We start from the raw sequence: 20,800 nt of genomic DNA, 5'->3' as shown, positions 1-20,800 counted from the left end.
GTCTTTGACGAAAGGTTATGATGATGTGCATGACGAGTTTGGTTTTGTGGATAGTGAATTTGAGCTTTCCAAAGAAGGAGGATCACCTTATTACTTTTCGTAATTTAATGGCCAAAACTCAAATAGACTTTTTGCTCCTTAGGAAGGGTGACAGAGCGCTATGTAAATACTGTAAAGTCATACCTAGCGAGAATCTTTCAACTCAACATAGGCTATTGGTGATGAACTTGGTAATTAATAAGGGTAGAAAAAGGAGGAGGGTAGAGGCTCGGTCCAGAATTAAGTGGGATAGCTTGACTCTGGCTAGTGCTTTGGAGATGGGGGTGAAGTTGAGGAGCAGGTGGACTTGAGAGTGTAGAGGGGATGTGGATAGTATGTGGGAGACGTCTGTCAATTGCATTAGAGAAACCGCTAGAGAGGTATTAGGTGGATCGAGAAGTCGTTCTGACAAGTATCAAAGAGACTGGTGGTGGAACAAAGAGGTTAAGAGGAAGGTGGAATCTAAGAAGGTGGTTTTTGCTAAGTTGGTTGAGAACAAGGATGAGGAGGAGAGACGGGCGAATAAGGAGGAGTATAAGGTTGCTAAGAGAGATGCTAAGTTAGCGGTTATGGCAGCAAATTCGGAAATTTTTTAGAGTTTGTGTGCGGCTTTGGAGGAGAAAGACGGGGATGAAAAGTTGTATAGGCTTGCCAAGGCCAGGGAGCGGAGGGCTCATGACTTTGACCAAGTGAAGTGCATTAAGGTAAAGGATGATACTGTGTTGGTTGAGGATGCCTTCATTAATAAGAGGTGGCAGACTTATTTTCATAAACTTTTGAACGACGAGGGGCACAAAGGTTTCGTGTTGGGGGACCTGAAAAAATATGAGTAGTGTCGCGACTATGGTTATTATAGGCGTATCAAGGTTGAGGAGGTCAAGAGGGCTATTCGCAGGATGCGTCGGGGTGGGGCGATAGGGCCAAACGAAATTCCAGTGGATTTTTGGAAGAGCACTGACGGATATGGTTTGAAGTGGCTGACAAGGTTATTTAACATCATATTTAGGGCGGCTAAGATTTCTGAAGCATGGAGGTGGAGTACGATGATTCCTTCGTAAAAGAACAAGGGAGACATCTAGATTTGCAACAATTATAGAGGTATTAAGTTGTTGAGTTATACTATGAAGGTTTGAGAATGGGTGGTAGAGTTAAGGTTGAGAAAGAGCGTGACCATCTCTGAGAATCAGTTCGGCTTCATGTCAAGTCGCTCAACTACTGAGGCCATTCACCTCGTGAGGAGACTAGTAAAGCAGTTTCGGGAGAGGAAAAAGGACGTGCACTTGGTGTTTATTGATCTTAAGAAGACATATGACAAAGTTCCCAGAGAGATTTTATGGAGGTGTTTGAACGCTAGACGGGTGCCCGTGGCATACGCTAGGTCGATTCAGGAACGTGTATGATGGTGCAAAGATTCGGGTGAGGACGGTAGGTGAAAAGTCAGAGTATTTTTCGGTTTTGATAGGGTTGCATTAGGATTTGACTCTTAGCCCCTTTTTATTTGCTTTGGTGATGGATGTTTTGACGTGTCATATTCAAGAGGTGGTTCCTTAGTGTATGTTATTTGCAGATGATGTGGTACTGATTAACGAGACTCGGGAAAGATTTAACGATAAGTTGGAGATTCGGAGACTGACCCTTGAGTCTAAAGGATTTCGGTTAAATAAGACCAAGACGGAGTACTTGGTGTGTAAGTTTAGTGAGGTGTCACAGAAGGCTAATGTGGTTGACAAGATGGACTCCCAGGCCAGTCAGAAGAAGGAGAGTTTCAAGTATCGAAGGTCCTATAATTTACGGCAATGGAGAGATTGACGAGAATGTCACACATCGTATTGGGGAGGGGTGGTTGAAATGGAGGCTCGCTTCGGAAGTTTTATGTCATAATAAGGTGCCCCCGAAGCTTAAAGAAAAATTTTACCGAGTGACAGTCCAACCGAATAAGTTGTATGGAACAGAGTGTTGGCCAGTTAAGAATTCTTACATCCAAAAGTTGAAGGTGGCGGAGATGAGAATGTTGTAGTGGATGTGTGGACATACCAGGAAGGATAGGATAAGGAATGAGAGTATTCGAGAGAAGGTGGGAGTGGCCTCGATGGAGGATAAGATGCGAGAAGTAAGGTTACGTTGGTTCGGGCATGTGATAAGGGGCTCTGATGCTCTAGTATGGAGGTGTGAGACACTCGCTATGGATGGTCTTTCTTCTTTCCACCACCATAGCCAAATTCTCTCAACCACCATCCTATCTTTATCGCTGCGTAGCCATCACTATCTCCAGCATTTGTCCCACATTTTCACCTTCCTCCATTTTCCTCCCCATATAAATCCTTAACCTAATTATTTAAATTATTATTATATTTTTTTATTGTTACTTTCTTTCTTCTTCTCATCACCATAGTCAAATTCTCCCCACCACCAATTCACCATTGCCGCCGCGCAGCCACTACCACCTCTTTGTCCACTTCTTCACCTTCCTCGATTTTCCTCCCCATACAAATCCTCAGCCTTCTCTCTTTTTTCATTGCTAAAGTCACCCAAAATCCTGCTTAAATTTCAAGAATTAAGAATCAAGCATAAAAAACTCAAGAATCTTTAAGATAATATTATAATGCTAATACCATGTAATCTTTCACCACACATCAATCTAAGCCAATTCTCTAATCAAAATATTAATATCATCTCATACACCATCACCACCCTATTAGCCGCCGCCGTTGCTGCAAACACTATTAATAATTTTTATTTAGATTCATCACTAGAAAAAGATTCTTTATCACATTTTTTATAAATTTGGCTCATTTTTGCATTTTGAGCTATGAGTAGAACCTTTAATATTGTTTTAATGGTGAAAAAAAATGAAAAGTGATGAAAAGAATAAGAATGGAGAAGAAAGTAAATAAAAATCAATTTTAATCATAAAATACACGTGTAGATATAAGATTGACGCGTGTATTGCACTTCCTACTCCAAATCTGAATATAGCATTTTGGGGTAAAATTAATTCCACTTTAAAATAATTCAGGGGGTACTAGGATTCCTGTGAAGATTGAGCGTGTCGTTGAGATTTAGGGTAAAGATTGGAGGGGCTTTTGACTATTTTCTCAACAGCAACAGTCCCAGTGTATTCCCACAAAGTGAGGTATGGGGAGGGTAAATGTACACAGTCCATACCGCTACCTCTGAAGAAGTAGAGAGACTGTTTTTGATAGACTCCCGGTTCAAGATAGAGAAAAGTACACCAAAGTCGTAATGAAACATGAAACAGGATGGATGACATAAATGAAATACGAAATAAGAAATAATAAAATAAAATAAAAATAAATACCAGAGAAATACGAAATAAGAGAAAATACTAGCAATTCAAAATAAGAGATAAGAAAGATGACACCTAGCTACATAAGCGCTCTCCTACCACCTTACCACAACCCAGAAACTCACACTAGCATTCTACCCTAATCCGCGACCTCCACACCTTCCTGTTTAGGGTCGTGTCCTCAGTAAGTTGTATCTGCTCCATGTCATGTCTAATCACCTCCCTCCAGTATTTTCTCAAAAATGAATATTGCGTTGTATTTGTTATTTTAAAAGATCTACATATAATTATTTATTTATTTATTTATTTTATTTTTAATCATAAATATAAATATATACTAATGTAGTATAAAGATGGTAAGTATTAAATAAAAATGAGTAATAAATATTTTTTTTAATTAATATTTTTTTTTAATGATGCACAACTTAAAAATTGTGATAAATAAATAGAAATGGAGAAATGGAATATAATATTTGATAAATGTGAAGCAACTTGGCAATGATCGTCATTTTTCTTGGTTTCCTACTTAGGTTTGGACATCCATTTTGAAGCTCAATTATTTGAATTTATAATGAAATTTTTTATTTTAAGATAAATCACCTCTTACTAAAACAAAGATGATTTTAAATTAGAAAAGTAAATAAAAAAATACTTATTTTTTTTGGTTGTCCAAGGTATCCCATAGTCGGCAGCCGTGAGACTAATCCTCCGTTCCTCGATCAGTGCATTTAGCGGTAGGAAACTGACCAAAAAATTTGCTCCATTCGCCAGAGGCAGGATCGCGGGAAAAAGAACAAAAGATTAAGAATTATTACCTATTTCGAGATCGTCTTTATTAGCAAATTTTTAATCTTTGTTACCCAAAGAAAAAGGGATTTCGAGATTTTGCAACTTTGGTAACAAAGACTAAAATTTTTTAATCTTTGTTACATAGAGAGAAAGTGATTTGGGGATTTTGAAAACTTGGATATCAAAGATAAATTTTTTTGGAGATTTTGAGGGTAGATATCTAAAATAATTAAATAAACTTCTTGAATATCAAAATAGCTTTTTAATTTAGATTTTCATAATTTTACTTTGAATATACTTATTGGTGAGTGACACTCATTTATTTTAAAAAATATTTGGTCAAATAAAACTAATGTCTATTAGACATACTTGGACAAACATTTAATGTGTAGACCATTTTTTCCCATCACGTGCATTAAAACAATTTCCTATTATGAAGGAACATGTAATAAAGAGGATAAATTATGTACTAAGCCTAAATTGAAAAGAATAAAAAATTTATTTTTCACCAAATTTATATTAATTCTTCTTTTATACAAGGAAACTCAAAGCAACGATAATATTTACGTGTACTTTCGATAATAAATCTCATGTTACTAGCTTGATCAAGAAATACATAAAGATAATTTTCTTCTCAATCAATTCAACTATCACCAATATGACAAATTTTAACATTTAATAATTATAAATTAATGTATATTCTCATCTATATACTCAAATGAATACACACATAGGCATCATTTTCAAGTGGTGCATTCTCCACTAATGAAATCTCTTCTTTTCAACAACTACCAAGTTGTGCAATTTTTCTCTATATACTTGTCATTCCTACTTTACCAAACCAAAAATCCCAAACCAAGTTGGGCATTTTCAAGGGCTCGTTGGTACAAAAAAAATAAAAGAAAATTAATCTCAATATTAATTAATTTTTAGAATAATTTATCCCACGTTTGTTTAAAAAAACTCAAAAAATAATTTATTCTGAAATTCAGAAGTAAATCTGTAGCTAAACTTTTAGTGCTCCAACATCATTAAAGTCGACGCAGATTAAATATAATTATATAAAAAATAAATAAAATTTGATATTATAATATTTAGAAAAGCACCCAGTAAGTCTAGAAGATAGCCGTGAGTGCTTTAATTTTCACGTGAAACTTTAAATTTTGGGACGTCCATATATGTGTTCGAACCTTCAATTCCGAAATCTTGGATCCACAATTAGTAAAATTATAATATTATTTTTATCCTAAATTAAAATTTGAATAATAATCCTAAAATAACTAATCTAGAAATAAATTACTTCCTCCGTCTCAAATTATTTGTCTCAAATTTTCTAATTTGATTTCTCATTTACTTGTCTTTTTTATTAATTAAGAAGACATAATTTTTTTTTCATGTTTTACCCTTTGTATTAATTACTTTTTATTTAAATTAAAATGTAAGCGTCATTTAATAAGAGTAATATGATAAATTAGGTATGTTATTAATTATCTTTTTAATCAATATGCTATATCAGTTTGAGACGAGTAATTTAGGATGGATTGAGTATCTTGCAATAACATGTAACTCACCCAAACAAGCCCCAAAGTCCCCACAAAACCACTTTCCAAGTTTTCAAAATCCCCAAATCACCTTTTTGTCATTCATTTTCAACTCCTTCACAGTTCATCTTCCATTTTTTCTTCAATACCCTTTTGCTTTATTACTTAAAATAATAACAAAAGCAGCTAAAAAGATTAAAAAAAAAGCCAAAATCTTGTTCATCAAGCCCAGTATGTTTTCTTGAAAAAGCAAAAAAAAAAATGGGTTGAGGAAATTAACAACTTCAAAAAGAAGTAAAAGGGTGTTGTTAGATTCTTGATTTTTTTAGTTAATTTTGTTAAGAAGAAAAAATGGTGGTAAGGAAAGTTGGCAAGTATGAAGTTGGGAGGACAATTGGGGAAGGAACATTTGCTAAGGTTAAATTTGCTCAAAATACTGAGACAGGTGAAAGTGTTGCAATGAAAGTACTTGATAGAAGTACTATAATTAAGCATAAGATGGTTGACCAGGTGGGCTTTCTTTCTTTTTCATACTTAAAAGTGCAAGGTTGTTTCTGATAATGAAGTAAGATTTTAGAGTAATTAGTCCTAGTTAGTAGTTAAATTTATATTTTGTAAATGCTCACTTGACTTGTTGTAGGCTATTGATAGTATTGAATTTATGGAATATAAGTTTTCTGTGAATAAATGTGATAAGTTTGACTCCCCCTTTTAGATTAATTTGTGAACATATTTGAAATTTTAGTTAATAAATGATGGATTTATGGCAATGTTGTGAGCCTGCAAAGCATTTGAAAGTATGTTGTTAGTCTATGTTGCGCGGAATCTCCAAAATTGTTGTTGCACTTGTGTCGGATTATTCAAAATGTGCTACTTTTAGAGTAGCCGACTCACGCCTGTTTGACATTTTTGAAGATTCCGAGCAACATAGGGTGTTAGTGACAAGAGTGGATTCTATTGAATGAAATAGAATATACTGAAAAAGTTGATTATACTAAAAAATGAAATAGACCGTTAGGTTAATGATGCTATGTGAACTCTGATCAACGGATTCAAGTTAGTTGATTGATCATTTTTGACAATGTGTACAAGTTGCTGCTAGCTAAAAGTCCTACTTAAGTAGAATCTATCACAGTGCAGCATTTCAAAAGTTATTTTGAACTTTGATTTCTAAAGCAATCTTTCTGTATATAGATTACAACAACAACATACCCAGTGTATTCCCACAAGAGTGGGGTTTCTGTAAATAGATTCAAATTAAAATTTGTGTTTGTGGTATTGGTTCTCAAGGACGGTATGGTGACAGTATTGCTGATAGACTATAATTGATCTTTTGGTTCTCTGATAGGAGCTTTCTTCTTTTTCATCTTGCAGATAAAGCGGGAGATATCCATAATGAAGCTTGTTAGACATCCATATGTAGTTCGATTGCATGAGGCATGTGCCAAAACAAGTGCTGATGAATATCAGTTTCCTGAAATTGGTTGCATCTTTCACTTTTAGGGTACTGGTGTTCGGGTGGTTTTTTATGCTGATATAAAGAAATTTTGCTGCCAGGTTATAGCAACTCGCACCAAGATCTATATTATCTTGGAATTTATCACAGGCGGGGAACTGTTTGATAAGATAGTAAGTCATACCTTTAAATGGATTAAGGACAAATGCAGATTATTTTGGTTCTTCTTTAGAACTTAAGCATATATTCTCCTTTCAATGATCTCTGATATGCATTTGTAGGTCCACCATGGACGATTAAGTGAGGCCGAGTCTCGCAGATACTTTCAGCAGTTGATTGATGGAGTTGATTATTGTCACATCAAGGGAGTGTATCATAGAGACCTAAAGGTACTTGTTAACAGAAAAGTAAAATCGCGAGAACAATAAGTTATTATGCATTTAAATGAAAATCTTACTGCTGTTTTCAACATTGCTCAGCCTGAAAATCTTCTGCTAGATTCCCAAGGAAATCTGAAAATATCAGATTTTGGACTTAGTGCATCACCTGGCGAAGTAAGATCCCCAAAATGCTACCTTTTTTTTCTCTATTAACAAGAAAATCGACAATATTGGTGCAAGTCTTTATGCTGCTAACTGCTGCCAATTATGTTCTAATAGGGAGTCAACATTCTTAAGACTACATGTGGAACTCCCAACTATGTAGCACCAGAGGTAAGTTAAGTTCTCATTATAGTAGTCTTAGTTCTTTGGTACATGTATATCTTTGAATGAGTAGTTTGATTATTGATATTCATCCTTTACTTTCTTATGTATTAAGATTTCCCTTTTTCGTCCTTGTTGTTGGAACTTTTACTAGGTTCTTAGTCACAAAGGTTATGACGGTGCTGTGGCAGATATCTGGTCCTGTGGTGTCATCCTTTATGTTCTGATGGCAGGTTTTCTCCCCTTTGATGAGGTTGATCTCACTACACTGTACGCGAAGGTAGGATCTTTGCACTTTTGTGTAAATAACCTAAATGGAATTGCGTACTTTGATTTTGCAGCAGTATGACATGAATCATGCTCTGGCAATTTCACATTTCATCACAGTAAAAGAAGATTATAACAAAGTTATATTTACCTCAAGTATGTTTATATTTTTCTGCAGATTGACAAAGCCGATTTTTCCTGCCCGTCTTGGTTTCCTGTTGGAGCAAAATCTCTAATACATCGAATTTTAGACCCAAACCCTCAAACAGTAAGTACTTAATCAGAGAATGTCAACATATTATTTTGCGCCCTTAAAAATTATTTGTTTTGGAAACTTAATCCATCACAAAGCATTTTATCAATTGAACTTGTAAAATATTGTAAATTATCCATCCTGTTTAGTATTTTTTAACAAACTTGTCAAATACGGAAGCAAGAACGGAACTTTAGCATAAATCCTTTTCCTTTTCTTCTCTCTTCTCCACCCTCAGACAAGTTTAACAACATTTTCTCCCTCTGGCATTCTCTTCGGCCTTGGCAACTTTCTTTTTTTGGGCATAAGTCAAATTTCATTGTTGTGGAGCTAGATTTTCTCTAAATAATATGTACTAGATGTCTATGTGACTTTTAAAGCAAGTCATGCACCGGCAATCTTATTTCGTTCTCCTCCATTTCCTTGGCCTCTTATCTAAACCTTACTGTTCTTTTTTAATGGTTCATGTGTATACGGGTGCTTCCATCTACTGTTTTGTTTCTTTTCAATCAGGAAGAAACAGAGAAAATGAATGGAAGGAATTTAGCAAAAAGATAGAAGAAAAGTAGATAAAAATATGCAGGTTCTACAAGGGGAGGTAGAAAGAGAAATGAACAAGCGTAGGAGAAGTGAAGAGAGCTGTTAGAATATGTGTAGGAATAGGAATAACATATAAAATCCTAATTGGAAAAGGATTGTAATGTAGTGTCCTATTAGGAAAAGGATTGGAATGTATTGTCTATAAATAGGGCCTCAATATAATAATGTAGTTACAACAATTCAATAATATTTTTCTCTTATATTTCTCACATGGTATCAAAGCTTCCACGATCTTGGTAAAGAATCAAAGAGTTTCCGTTGCCGGCGCGCGGCATATATGCCGCCCGTCTGGCCAATGATTATGTTAGTAAAAGTTGGGTCACTGACTCACTGTGTATCTTTTTAGTGACTATTTTCTCATATCTTTGCATAGCACCATGCATCTGTCCGGTGACTACTTTTTCATATCTATTTTTCTTAGCACCGTACTTCTTTTCGGTCACTATTTTCTCATATCTGATTTGCATAGCACCGTGCATCTTTCCGGACTACTGTCTCATATCTGAGTTGCATAGCACCATGCATCTTTCTGGTGACTCCTCAGATTTAATTTACATAGTTCCGTACGTCTTTCCGGTGACTCCTCAGATCTTTTTCAGTAGAGTCGTGTCATCATTCCGACCCTGCTCATATAATTTCTCTTTTTCAGTAGGATCGTGCCGTCATTCCGACCCTACTCATATAATTTCTATTTCTCAGTAGGGTCGTGCCATCATTCCGACCCTACACATATTTCTCTTTTTCAGTAGGGTCGTGTCATCATTTTGACCCTACCCATATACTTTTTTTTCCCTCAGATTGTAGTCACTTTTCAGCCATCAAATCTAATAATCCGGTGTGTGAGCATGTTTCGGCTAAGTTTCCAGTGACTTCATGTTCACGATCTACTCGTCTCTTGATTTCGAGATGACCCGTATATTTTATACCAGTTTTCGGCAATTTTCCAGCGACACATCGACTTTACGACAAAATTTACTACTTTTCAGATCATTTTTCCAGTTTGTTCCGTTTCAATTGAGGTCTCCCAAACGTCCAAAACAGTCCTTATCAGTTTTCTTGCAGATATCTTTACCAAGTCCCTCACTGATTCTCATATTAGTTACATCCATAACAAGCTTGGTACATATGTCTTCAATGCACCAGCTTGAGGGGAGTGTTAGAATATGAGTAGAAATAGGAATAACATATAAAATATCCTACTTGGAAAAGGATTGTAATGTAGTGTCCTATTAGGAAAAGGATTGGAATGTATTGTCTATAAACAGGGCCTCAATGTAATAATGTAGTTACAACAATTCAATAATATTTTTCTCTTATATTTCTCACAAGAGCAAAGAAAGAAACTTGTTGCTATTTGTGCTGCTTTGCTGCACTGCATATTTGTTACATTTCTTGTATTCCCGTGCTCAAATTTCAGTTTTTCCTGATGATCCCATTGCCATGGAAAGCAGCAATCCAGAAACTCCTTCCTTTTTGGTTTCCCCTTTCATTTTTCTTCCTTGTACCGGCATTATTGCTGACAGTATCCAAGTGTTTGAAGTATTCTTTTGTTCATTAGACCTTTTTTCTGCACGTTCTTCCTTTCTTTGTCTAATTTTTCTATGTTCACCTGACATTTCCTCGTCATCTTCTTTGTGGGAATATACAAGGTATGTTGTTATTGCTGTGTATTTCCTTGTACCGGCATTATTGCTGACAGTACCCAAGTGTTTGAAGTATTCTTTTGTTCATTAGACCTTTTTTCTGCACGTTCTTCCTTTCTTTGTCTAATTTTTCTATTTTCACCTGACATTTCCTCGTCATCTTCTTTGTGGGAATATACAAGGTATGTTGTTATTGCTGTGTATTTCCTTGCCATCTTAGTACTAAAATATCAGATAGAACAATTTAGGAAGACAGGGATAAAAGGAGAATTGTTAGGATAGCATCTGGGGATTGCACAGTGGATGGATGGTCATTTCAAGGAAAGGCAAAAAATTAAAAGGAGAAAGGATCTCCTTAAGTCTTTATTTCACCGTTATAGTTACTTGGCTTATTTTTCAAAATAGTGGAATTGCTAGGTTGCAATTTTTTGAAAGTTCTGTTGTAAGATGCTAAAATTTTTTTGTTCTTGAGCTATTTACTACATAAAGTATTCTTATATTCTCTATTGCATGAATTCAGTCGACCTCGGTATACTAGCTGTGTTGAGGTTTAAATGTTATACAATAATATCGATTATGAAGATAAATTTGGTCCTTTACAATAATAACTAACATATTCTTATAGTGGTTTATTACTTACAATTTCCTCTGTTATGACATCCTGCTATTTTGTGCAGCGTATTCGGATTGAAGAGATCCGTAATGATGAGTGGTTTAAAACAAATTATGTTCCTGGCAAAGTTATGGAGTATGAAGATGTCAATTTAGATGACATTAATGCAGCTTTTGATGATAGCGAGGTTGGTACGATTTTGAATTGCTGCTTTTGTTAAATAAAATATTTTGCTGTTGAATTGGGATTTTAAGTGAAATCTTGCCAAGGCTTCTTTGTGGCAAGAACCTGGCTGAAGAATTAGTTTGTACTTGTTTAATGCTCAAGTTGAATGTCCTGTTATTGTTTAATGTTGTGTAAGAAACATATTGGGCTATCACTTGGATTTAGATGATGGAATTGTTTTGTGAAGGCTTGTTCAGTATAACTTCTAGCATTATTCAGATTCTTTCTGAACTTTTTCCTTCTGAGAATTGGAGGATATGCCCCAAAAAATGAAAGAAAGTTCTATTTGGTGGAATTTAGGTTGTTTGGCATGACGTAAAGTATTCCATGGAGGTTCTATTTATTGACATGTTAATTTTCTTTGTTTTCTCCCATTTTATGGCATGTTATAATGTTTTATAGGAGGAAGCAACCAACGACCAATGTCACAATGCTGATACTGGGCCTCTGGCTCTAAATGCCTTTGACCTTATTATTCTCTCTCAAGGATTGAATTTGTCCATATTATTTGACCGTGGTCAGGTATTGATTCTGAAACTTCTACCAATTTGACCATCCACAACGGGGGTCTCGTGGTTTCTCTCTTTCATATAGATCAGAACTAATATGGTCCACTAACATACATATCACCTAGTTGTGTTTGAGAAAAGAAAAGAGGCACATCGTGCTTCTCATTTTCAGTTTTCCTCCATAGCTTGTTCGTTCCTTGTCATTATTAAGGTTTGATCTTCAACTTTAAGTGAAACGTGAATGCTGGATTTACAGGATTCAATGAAGCATCATCAAACACGCTTCCTTACGCAGAAACCAGCAAAAGTTGTTTTATCAAGTATGGAAGTTGCGGCTCAGTCCATGGGTTTCAAGACCCATATCCGCAATTTTAAGGTAGACAAGTGCCTTTTCTTCATAATAATGGGCATCTCAAGCTTAATCATTTGGGTTCACTAGATCCTTTTTCTTTTCCGCAAGTTCTATGCTTCTTTCTTGGAGAGTTCCTAATGTTAGTCTTCTTTGCTTGTACGTCTCAGATGAGGGTAGAAGGTCTCTCCGCGAACAAGACTTCACATTTCTCTGTAATTCTGGAGGCAAGTTTACATCTTTCCAAAATTGTTTCAATCTGTGTGGCACTCCTTGTGTGCTAGCTGCTAATATTTCTTATTCAACAGGTTTTCGAAGTTGCTCCTACATTTTTCATGGTAGACGTTCAGAAAGCAGCCGGTGATGCTAGTGAATTCCTCAAGGTTAGTTCAGTCTCATACATATACATGATCCAAAAGTGCCCGACATAATGCAAATGCAAATGCTTACACCAATACCTAATACTGTTTCACAGTTTTACAAGAACTTTTGTGGCAATCTCGAGGATATAATCTGGAGGCCCCCGGATGAATCATGCAAATCAAGGGTTACAAAAACAAGGAGTAGAAAGAGATGATCTGTTAACATTAGAGAATCTGTCTGTACTTTGTGTTTGTATAAAAGATTAAAGTTTCCTATACCGAGTAGGAAGTAAGTACTCTTCTATAGTCAGCCAAGTGAGGGCTAAAGCTCCAACGCTTTCCCCAGGTTTTGTATCAATTATATCGATGTGGTGACAGTTTATCATCTTAGAGCACAGAGTAAACTTAACAAATACTGTACTACTTTCAGAGAAGAGTTTGTCAAGTTGATAATATTTTGACCAGCTTATTTACCTCAATCTATTTCTCCTAAGTTGATGAAAAACCTTCTTTACTTATTTAACATCTGCTTTCATTAAAGCAAAACCACTACACAACCCTTTTACATTCTCCATTAACTCACAGTGTCAAAATATCCTTGGCATTTCAGTTTTGCAATTTTACCAGTTGGCCGATCCTAGCTTGTTTAGAACTGAGACGTAATAGAAGTAGTAGGTGTACTGGTTTGGCGTGACAAACTTTGCATTCATCATTCAAATTTCCCAGGCAAAGTAAATTAGCAAAGATCCAAGAACAAAAAGGAGGGTCCTCTAGGTGTTAAAATTCCCAACAAAATTTGTTCTTTTGATGTGTTCACAGTTTTTAAGTCTTCCCTTATTTCTGAATTGCTTTGATTATCTTTTCAAAAACATCTGTCTTGATAAAAAGAAAAGAACAAAAATCAAACCTTGTCTCAGAAAGATGGGTTGACAAACCTCGAGTAATATGGCATGGCAATTGGAATTTTCATAAAGTACAAAACTCAATATAAGCCACCATGTACTTTTGTGATTTTCCTTTCATATGACAAGCTACATGATCTAAATTCTGTAAATCAGTCAATGAAGAACCCTTAAGAAACTATGATATTGAATGGAATTAGAGAACAGATATTTGACAAGAAAAATGATAAACAAGAAACTAATGTAAGTTGAGAAAGAATTAAACAAGACTCCCAAAATCTCCACAAGAACAATGTCCATTCACAAATTTGTGCAGCCTTTTACTATCTCTAATGAGGATTTTTCTTGAAGTTAGCTGTGAGATGAATTTCATAAAGCTGTGGCAATCTCTACACATGCTAATACTCTTAATAACTCGGATGGGTGCAGCACTCGGTGTGCGCAGCAATCCAAATGCAACAGCCAACTTTTCACTGTGACGACCTTTAGGAAAAGTTGCTTCATCATCTTCTTCATTTCTGAGCTCCAAAGTTGTGTGCAACTCAAATCCCATTGTACTTGCTTGGTCATGTAATTCACTTAAGAAATTGTCTATATTTTCATATGGAGGATTCAATCGATCACCTGTTCTAAACGAATGAACTTTGTCCCTGATGCTGATCCAGCTCCAATCTTTAAGCTTTCCGATTTTTTCATCTTTCATTAACTTTCTCACCCTGGAAACATCTTTCCATCTCTCGGCCGAGAGGTACATGTTTAACAACAAGAAGTAAGCTTCTGAGTTTTTCGGATTCAGGTTTAATAGTTGTTCAGCAGCGTAAAAACCTAGCTCTAATTTCCCATGACTTCTACACCCTGCTATTAGAAGTGACCATATAAACTCATTCGGCTCAAAATCCATCTTCTTGACGAAATCAAAAGCTTCATCTATCCTATCTAACCTCACAAACATATCAATCAAGCATGCGTAATGGTCCATCACGGGCTTAATTTTATACTCTTTTTTCATCATGTCAAAGTATGCCAACGCCTCTTCAACCAGCCCAGCATGGCTACACGCCGACAACACTCCCACAAATGTAACCTTGTTTGGCCTAACCCCTACGAATCTCATATCCTCAAAGAGCTGCAACGCCTGTTTAGAGTAGCCATGTTGTGCGAAGGCTGTAATCATAGATGTCCAAGATATCAAAGTTCGTGTAGACATCTCCACAAAAGCTTTACTTGCTCTATCAATGCTTCCACATTTATTATACATGTTAACTAGAGCAGTTCCTACTACAATGTCCGACAAAAACCCGGACTTAATAACCTGAGCATGAATTTGTTCCCCTTGTTCCAACGCAACCAAACTACTACAAACAGACAACACACTCGAGAAGGTGAATAAATCAGGCTTCATCCCCGACTGATGCAGTCTCAAAAAAGTGTTTAGTGCCTCAAAACCGCTGGAATGTGCAGTCATACCATCCTCTCCAAGATCCATCATTTGAGCGAGACCTGCAATCATAGCATTCCACGTAACCAAGCTAATTGTCTCCATTCCATCAAACAGCTTCTTTGCCTCTATAATCCATCCGTTTTTCAAGTATAAATACATTATTGAATTCGTTACTCGTAAATTAGAACCATACCCCAGTTTAATGCTCAAAGAGTGAATTTGTGATCCTATCTTTAAAGCCTGCATTATGCAACACAAACTTAGTACACTTGTAAACGTGAACTCATTAGGCTCCACACCCGCACAAAGCATATCAACAAAAAGGCTTAAACCCATCGCAGAATCCCCATTATCTCCGCAGGCAGATATAGCTGTCGTCCAAGAGATAACATTCTTATCAGCAATCATCCGAAAAGCTTTAACTGCAGAATCAAGATTGCCACTTTTCGAATACAAGCTACAGAGCACATTTCCAATACTTGTGTCATCTCCGATCTCATACTTCACAACATACGCATGAATCTGCTTTCCTAACTCAAAACGACCCAACAATGAACACGCGTTGAACGCAACACCTAACGTATAATTCGTGGGAAATCCACCCGCTTCCAGCATTTCTTGAAATACGCTAATAGCAGCCTCCGGCTGAGCGTTCTGAACATAACCTGACATCAACGAAGTCCACGTAACAACATTTCTCTTAGGCAAATTATCGAATACTTTCCGTGCACTTCCCATTATCCCACATTTTGCATAAACATTAACAAGAAATGTCATGAGAAACAAATCTTCATGAATACCCATTTTGATTATATGTCCGTGAATTGCTTCAGCTACTGAAACAGAATTCTTCTTGATACATTCTTGCAACAATGGAACATAAGAAGCTGATTCAACTTTTTCACTTCCTTCATTGATCAGTGAAAGTGCCTCTTTGAATTCAAGATTGAATGACTCCGTAGCTTTATCCAAAATTATGGGACTATGATTTTTCTATCAGAAATTCAACCAGAAAACAGCAAGAATAATGTTAAAAAGAAAAACCCCATGAATTAAAATAAATAAATAAAATAACAACTCGATTCACTAAACTCCCGCTATAGGTGTAGTCGGGAAAAGGGCCGGACCACAAAAGTCTATTGTACGCGGCCTTAACCTGCATGTAAACATATGGCATAACCTCTCAGTCACATGCCAACAACTTGTAGAGGCTGTTTGCACAACTCGAACCTGTGACATGTCTCGTGGTCACGTGCCAACAACTTTACAAGTTAATGCAAGAGGCTGTTTGCACAGCCCGAGCCTGTGACATGTTCTCGTGATCACGTGCCAACAACTTTAACAGTTACGACAAGGCTCGTGAATTATTGAATATAATTTGAAAAGTATAGTAAACCCAAGTGAGAAAATTAAAAGAATGAAGAAGTTACCTTTTCGAAAGGCAAAGAAGTTGCTATATTTTTCTTGAATTCATTTTCAAGTTTAAGGGTGTTGCCCGCAACTATTGAAGGCAGAGAAGCCATGAATTTTCCACTTAGAAAAGATTACTTCATTGTTCCGGTTACTATATTTTATCTTAAAATTGGAAAAAAAAAATATTACATGTTATGTTATCTTTACTCTTTGGATGAAATTGAACTGAAAATCCGATATGGAGATTGATTGCAGGGAGTTGTGTGGATCCCACTTGTGATGCCAGAAATGGACTAGGGCGTTACTCTTAGCGGGAACTTATATTTTACTTCCACACCTTAAACATTTACCAATTAATTGGTGCACCAAGTTACTGGTGGAGTCAAAATTTTTATTAAGAAAATTTAGAAATAAACATATAAACTAATGGAAGGGATTCAATATTATATTATAATATAATATATATATATATATATATATATATATAATATAAAAGAAATCAAAAGTGATTTTGTATGTTAACGTCTTCTCAGTTGAGCTTGTTATAACGGGCTTGCCTAGGTGTTGATCGAAAATTTTCTAAAGTTTTGGAAAAAAAATATGTTGGATAATAAAATTCTCGAGTGCGAAAAATAAATATTTCGAGATAAGAAAATATTGCAATAATCAATTTTATTGATTTCAATGCAAGTGTTACAATCTCTATGAATCATTTGATTCGCCTTTTCAAATATAAATTCAAGGGTTTAAAAGTTGATCTTGAATTTGAACTTGATTTGTTGAACTTGAGGGACTTTCTTGACTTGTACTTGAATTCAAGAGCTTTTGTGCTTGTTCTTGAATATTGCGGTCTAAATCTTGAATCTTGATTTCAAGAGCTTTTGAGCTTGTTTTTTAATATTACGGTCTAGATCTTGAATTTTGATGAACTAGATTTGAATGTCTGGTTTTTTTAGAGAAATTATGGCATTAGAGAAATTATGACATTTGATCTACGAGCTTTCTCTTGCTACTTGCTAGAATTCTAAGAGTCCCTTTTTTTTCTGAATTATGAGGCCTTTATTTATAGATGTAGGAAAATGAAGAGTCATGATGAATATGGACTTACTTTGACCAATCAAATTTAAGTGATGTGGCGCCTTTGATGGACTTTTATTTCATGGGTCTGCTGCATCAGTTTGACATGTGGCACGGTCCTATTGGCTCCTTCACTTAACTTGACATGCCACGTCATTTGACACGTGGTGCTTATTTGGGCCTCTAGAATATAACAATATCTTGGGCTTAGTAAAATGGGTTCCCCATTTTGTAGCCCATATCAATGGGTTAGCCCAATAAAAATTGGACTTTAATTAGACTCATATATGTTTGGATTTAAATAATTAATTTAATTATATTAGTCCGTAATATTTATTTGAGATCAATATATTTTCAATTTAATATAATTTAAATTTTATACGAATTTAAATTTAATAAAATTATATTACCCACAAATACTCCTACTTCAAGACTTGTTAAGATATCTAATATTTTGAAAACTAACCTTAAAATGCGAACTTGATATTTTAATTACACAAAATAAAATTGTGTGCAAACAAAATTATGACGGACCAGTTTTATACACAAAATGAACACTTTGAACATGCAGAATGCTTTGCCATATATATATATATATATATATATATATATATATTTTGGTGGTCCCATGGACCCCTCTTTTTAATATTCAATCAAAGTAATCCAACAATATACCAATTTGATATCTTTTGGATTAATATGAACTGCCCCCCCCCCCGCACCTCCCCTTTTTTTCATTATGTAGGTCCCACGGCTCCTTTTTCATTTTCCTTTTTCATTTTGAATTGAGATGCTGCTTTCCTTCCTACTGTTTTCTCTTAGAATTTGGAACTTGCCTTGCCTCTCCAAATTTAAATTGATTTAGGAGTTTGCCACCGCCTAATTACTCTAAATACCGATGAATTTTATTATTATTTCAGCGTACACTCATGAGATTTCTTCTGGCAGCAGTTTGTGTCTAATTGAAATAAAGAGCAAGATAATTTTTTTTTCCTTTCTTTGTGATTTTTTTTTTTTTTCTTTTCTTCTTCTTTGTAGGGTTGAATCAGATAGCAATATGCAACAATCGGCTTAAGGTGTGAGAGTTTAATTTTGCCTCCATCATTTTAAGTCTGATCAATTTTACTTGAAGATGGTGGACATCGGCTTAAGGTGCGAGAGTTTAACTTCACCTCCGTCACCTTAAGTCCGACCAATTTTACTTGAAGACGGTGGACATCGGCTTAAGGTGCGAGAGTTTAACTCCGCCTCTGTCACCTTAAGTCCGACCAATTTTACTTGAAGATGGTACAGTGATTTTCTTTAAGTATGAGCCCATTCACCGATATATTTATGCGATGATCTCCTCTAAGTATGAGCCCTTTTCAATGTTTAGCTTAAGGCGTGAGAGTCTAACTTTGCCTTCGTCACCCTAAGACCTGACAAATTCGGCTTCAAATATACGTGACTATATTTCACCGGAGCCAAACACATGAAGAACCTATATATATATATATGTATATTTTGAATCTTGATTTCGTGTCTAATCGAGATTCTTTTATTTATGCAGCTTGCAGAGATGGTTCGCTTTAGAGACTACACATCTTCATCCTCTAAAAGCAAGTACCTTCTAATTGAAGCCGATGACGGTACCGTTTTAACCAAGCTATTGATTGAAACTCCAATGGTAGGCAGGTATGCAGATCCGTGGCCACCCTTTCAAAATTCTCTCCACATGTCGGATTGAAATTCAGAACATGAAATTGGTGCTAATCGATTGGTTAAAGTATAGCTTCTTCATACTCCCAACCAACGTCAATTGAATATTGAGAGTGCCCTTCCTTCCTTAGGACGTTGGGTACTTAAAAGAGAAGTACATTGGGGGGTACCATGGAGATAACCGGTGAATATCGTCATACTCAAGGATATTGGGAATGGACCGAGGACATATTGGCTAGAAGTGCACAAACCTTGACGGCGACAAAAATATATGATTGTCGTTTATGCTTCACTGTTTACCTATGATCGAAACTCGAACATATTACAGGCATTCTTTGAGGCTTGGTGACCAAATACCAACACATTGCTTACTTCAGTTGGAGTGCTATCCATATCACTTTGGGACTTTTACAAAATTGGAGATCTGCATATCGGAGGCTTCCTTATGAAGAAGTGGTGCCCGAAGCAAAGGAGCTTACAGGTGTTGATGAAAAGAATGAGAAATTTATCCCTCGTTCTTGTGAATCCTTGTTTATAGTTTTTCAATATCTTCAAAAAGGAGATGCTTCTAATCCGAGAGTTCCTTTAAGCAAATGGATAAAATTTTAGTGCAAAAGGATATTAAGATACGAGTCATCCCTACCGAGGAAGGAGAAAAAATCTGCTCGCTTGAAGTCAACCCATAACCCAACTGGGACCATTCCAAATGCCACGAAGTGGTTAAGTGCAGATGATGCCACAATTTCTTAACTTGGAGTGAAGTATAAACACAGAACCGATACGTATTTGGCAGCGTTCCTATCATGTTGGTTGTGCACCTTTGTATTTCCCTCTAGGGACGGATTTTTCATTCGTCCAGGAACTTTTAGAATTGCAGCTATGATGGTGGATAAGAAAACTTTCAGTCTTGCCGTTCTAGTCCTATCGAGCATTTATAATGGTCTTAATAGAGTCTACTTGAGCAACTCAGAGTATCATTTCTTATCCATTATATGTATGGCTGACTTGCTTACTATTTTAAGACACATTTTCCACTTTCTAATGGACCATCTGTTTCATTGATGATGGCATATTACGGCGAGGGCGGGGTAAGGTATTTTGATGGAGAGTTTGCGAGAAAACGCATCCATCAAGGTGACACTATTACTTGGGCTTCCACTATGCCGAGCCAGATCGTTCCTTGTCATTTTATGGATGATGATAAGGGTGACGAGTCAGAGATAAGATACTTCATGAGCCTCCATTTTAACTTACTCCCTTTTAGATATGGAGGTTCATTCATACTTGAGCCATATAGTCCACACTGGTTTAGCCATCAGTTTGGATTTTATCAAGGCCTTTCCGGAGTCTTGGAAGATGATATTCGCAATGCTTCATTAGATAAAAGCCTTAAATTTCATCGAATTTGTGTATTGCATAGCTCTATGTCAAAAGTGACTTTCCCTAAAGCCACACCCAATATGCGAAGATATTTATCCACGCCATATAAATCTTGGTGGGATAAAGTTCATGGGAACTTTCTCGAAGTTAATCTACAATCTTTGGTGAATGTTGTAGGTCCGATTATTGACACTCCTTAAGAACATGGTGAGGGGTCCCAAATGTGGCTAAG

General features: G+C 36.0%; 2 protein-coding genes across 2 annotated transcripts; one reads left to right on the top strand and one right to left on the bottom strand.

Moving 5' to 3' along the window:
• Nucleotides 1-5,673: 5,673 nt before the first annotated feature.
• On the top strand, nt 5,674-13,136 carry LOC107867332 (CBL-interacting serine/threonine-protein kinase 8). Its single transcript, XM_016713508.2, has 14 exons — nt 5,674-6,186; nt 7,051-7,113; nt 7,234-7,305; nt 7,414-7,521; nt 7,612-7,686; nt 7,792-7,845; nt 7,991-8,116; nt 8,282-8,371; nt 11,277-11,399; nt 11,840-11,959; nt 12,203-12,322; nt 12,466-12,522; nt 12,604-12,678; nt 12,771-13,136. Exons 1-14 carry the CDS (start codon nt 6,028-6,030, stop codon nt 12,870-12,872), a joined length of 1,344 nt encoding a protein of 447 aa, XP_016568994.2. The 5' UTR covers nt 5,674-6,027; the 3' UTR covers nt 12,873-13,136.
• Nucleotides 13,137-13,603: 467 nt separating this feature from the next.
• LOC107867331 (putative pentatricopeptide repeat-containing protein At5g52630) lies at nt 13,604-16,722 on the bottom strand. Its single transcript, XM_016713506.2, has 2 exons — nt 16,431-16,722; nt 13,604-15,993 (listed from the first exon to the last, which is right to left on the bottom strand). The coding sequence occupies exons 1-2, from the start codon at nt 16,521-16,523 to the stop codon at nt 13,819-13,821; spliced, it is 2,268 nt and encodes a 755-aa protein (XP_016568992.1). The 5' UTR covers nt 16,524-16,722; the 3' UTR covers nt 13,604-13,818.
• Nucleotides 16,723-20,800: the final 4,078 nt, after the last annotated feature.

The sequence above is a fragment of the Capsicum annuum genome, chromosome 4 (assembly GCF_002878395.1).
Source record: "Capsicum annuum cultivar UCD-10X-F1 chromosome 4, UCD10Xv1.1, whole genome shotgun sequence".
Taxonomy (NCBI): Eukaryota; Viridiplantae; Streptophyta; class Magnoliopsida; order Solanales; family Solanaceae; genus Capsicum; species Capsicum annuum.
The sequence above is the reverse complement of the archived record's forward strand: the minus strand, read 5'-3'. Positions and strand labels throughout refer to the sequence as shown.

Excerpts from the sequence above, each read along its gene's own strand:
- LOC107867332 (XM_016713508.2), top strand. The coding sequence starts at position 6,028 with ATGGTGGTAAGGAAAGTTGGCAAGTATGAAGTTGGGAGGACAATTGGG. Across the intron at positions 8,372-11,276 it reads TAGACCCAAACCCTCAAACA|CGTATTCGGATTGAAGAGAT; the intron begins GTAAGTACTTAA and ends TATTTTGTGCAG. Across the intron at positions 12,679-12,770 it reads ATGCTAGTGAATTCCTCAAG|TTTTACAAGAACTTTTGTGG; the intron begins GTTAGTTCAGTC and ends ACTGTTTCACAG.
- LOC107867331 (XM_016713506.2), bottom strand. The coding sequence starts at position 16,523 with ATGGCTTCTCTGCCTTCAATAGTTGCGGGCAACACCCTTAAACTTGAA. Across the intron at positions 15,994-16,430 it reads CTTCTTTGCCTTTCGAAAAG|AAAAATCATAGTCCCATAAT; the intron begins GTAACTTCTTCA and ends AATTTCTGATAG.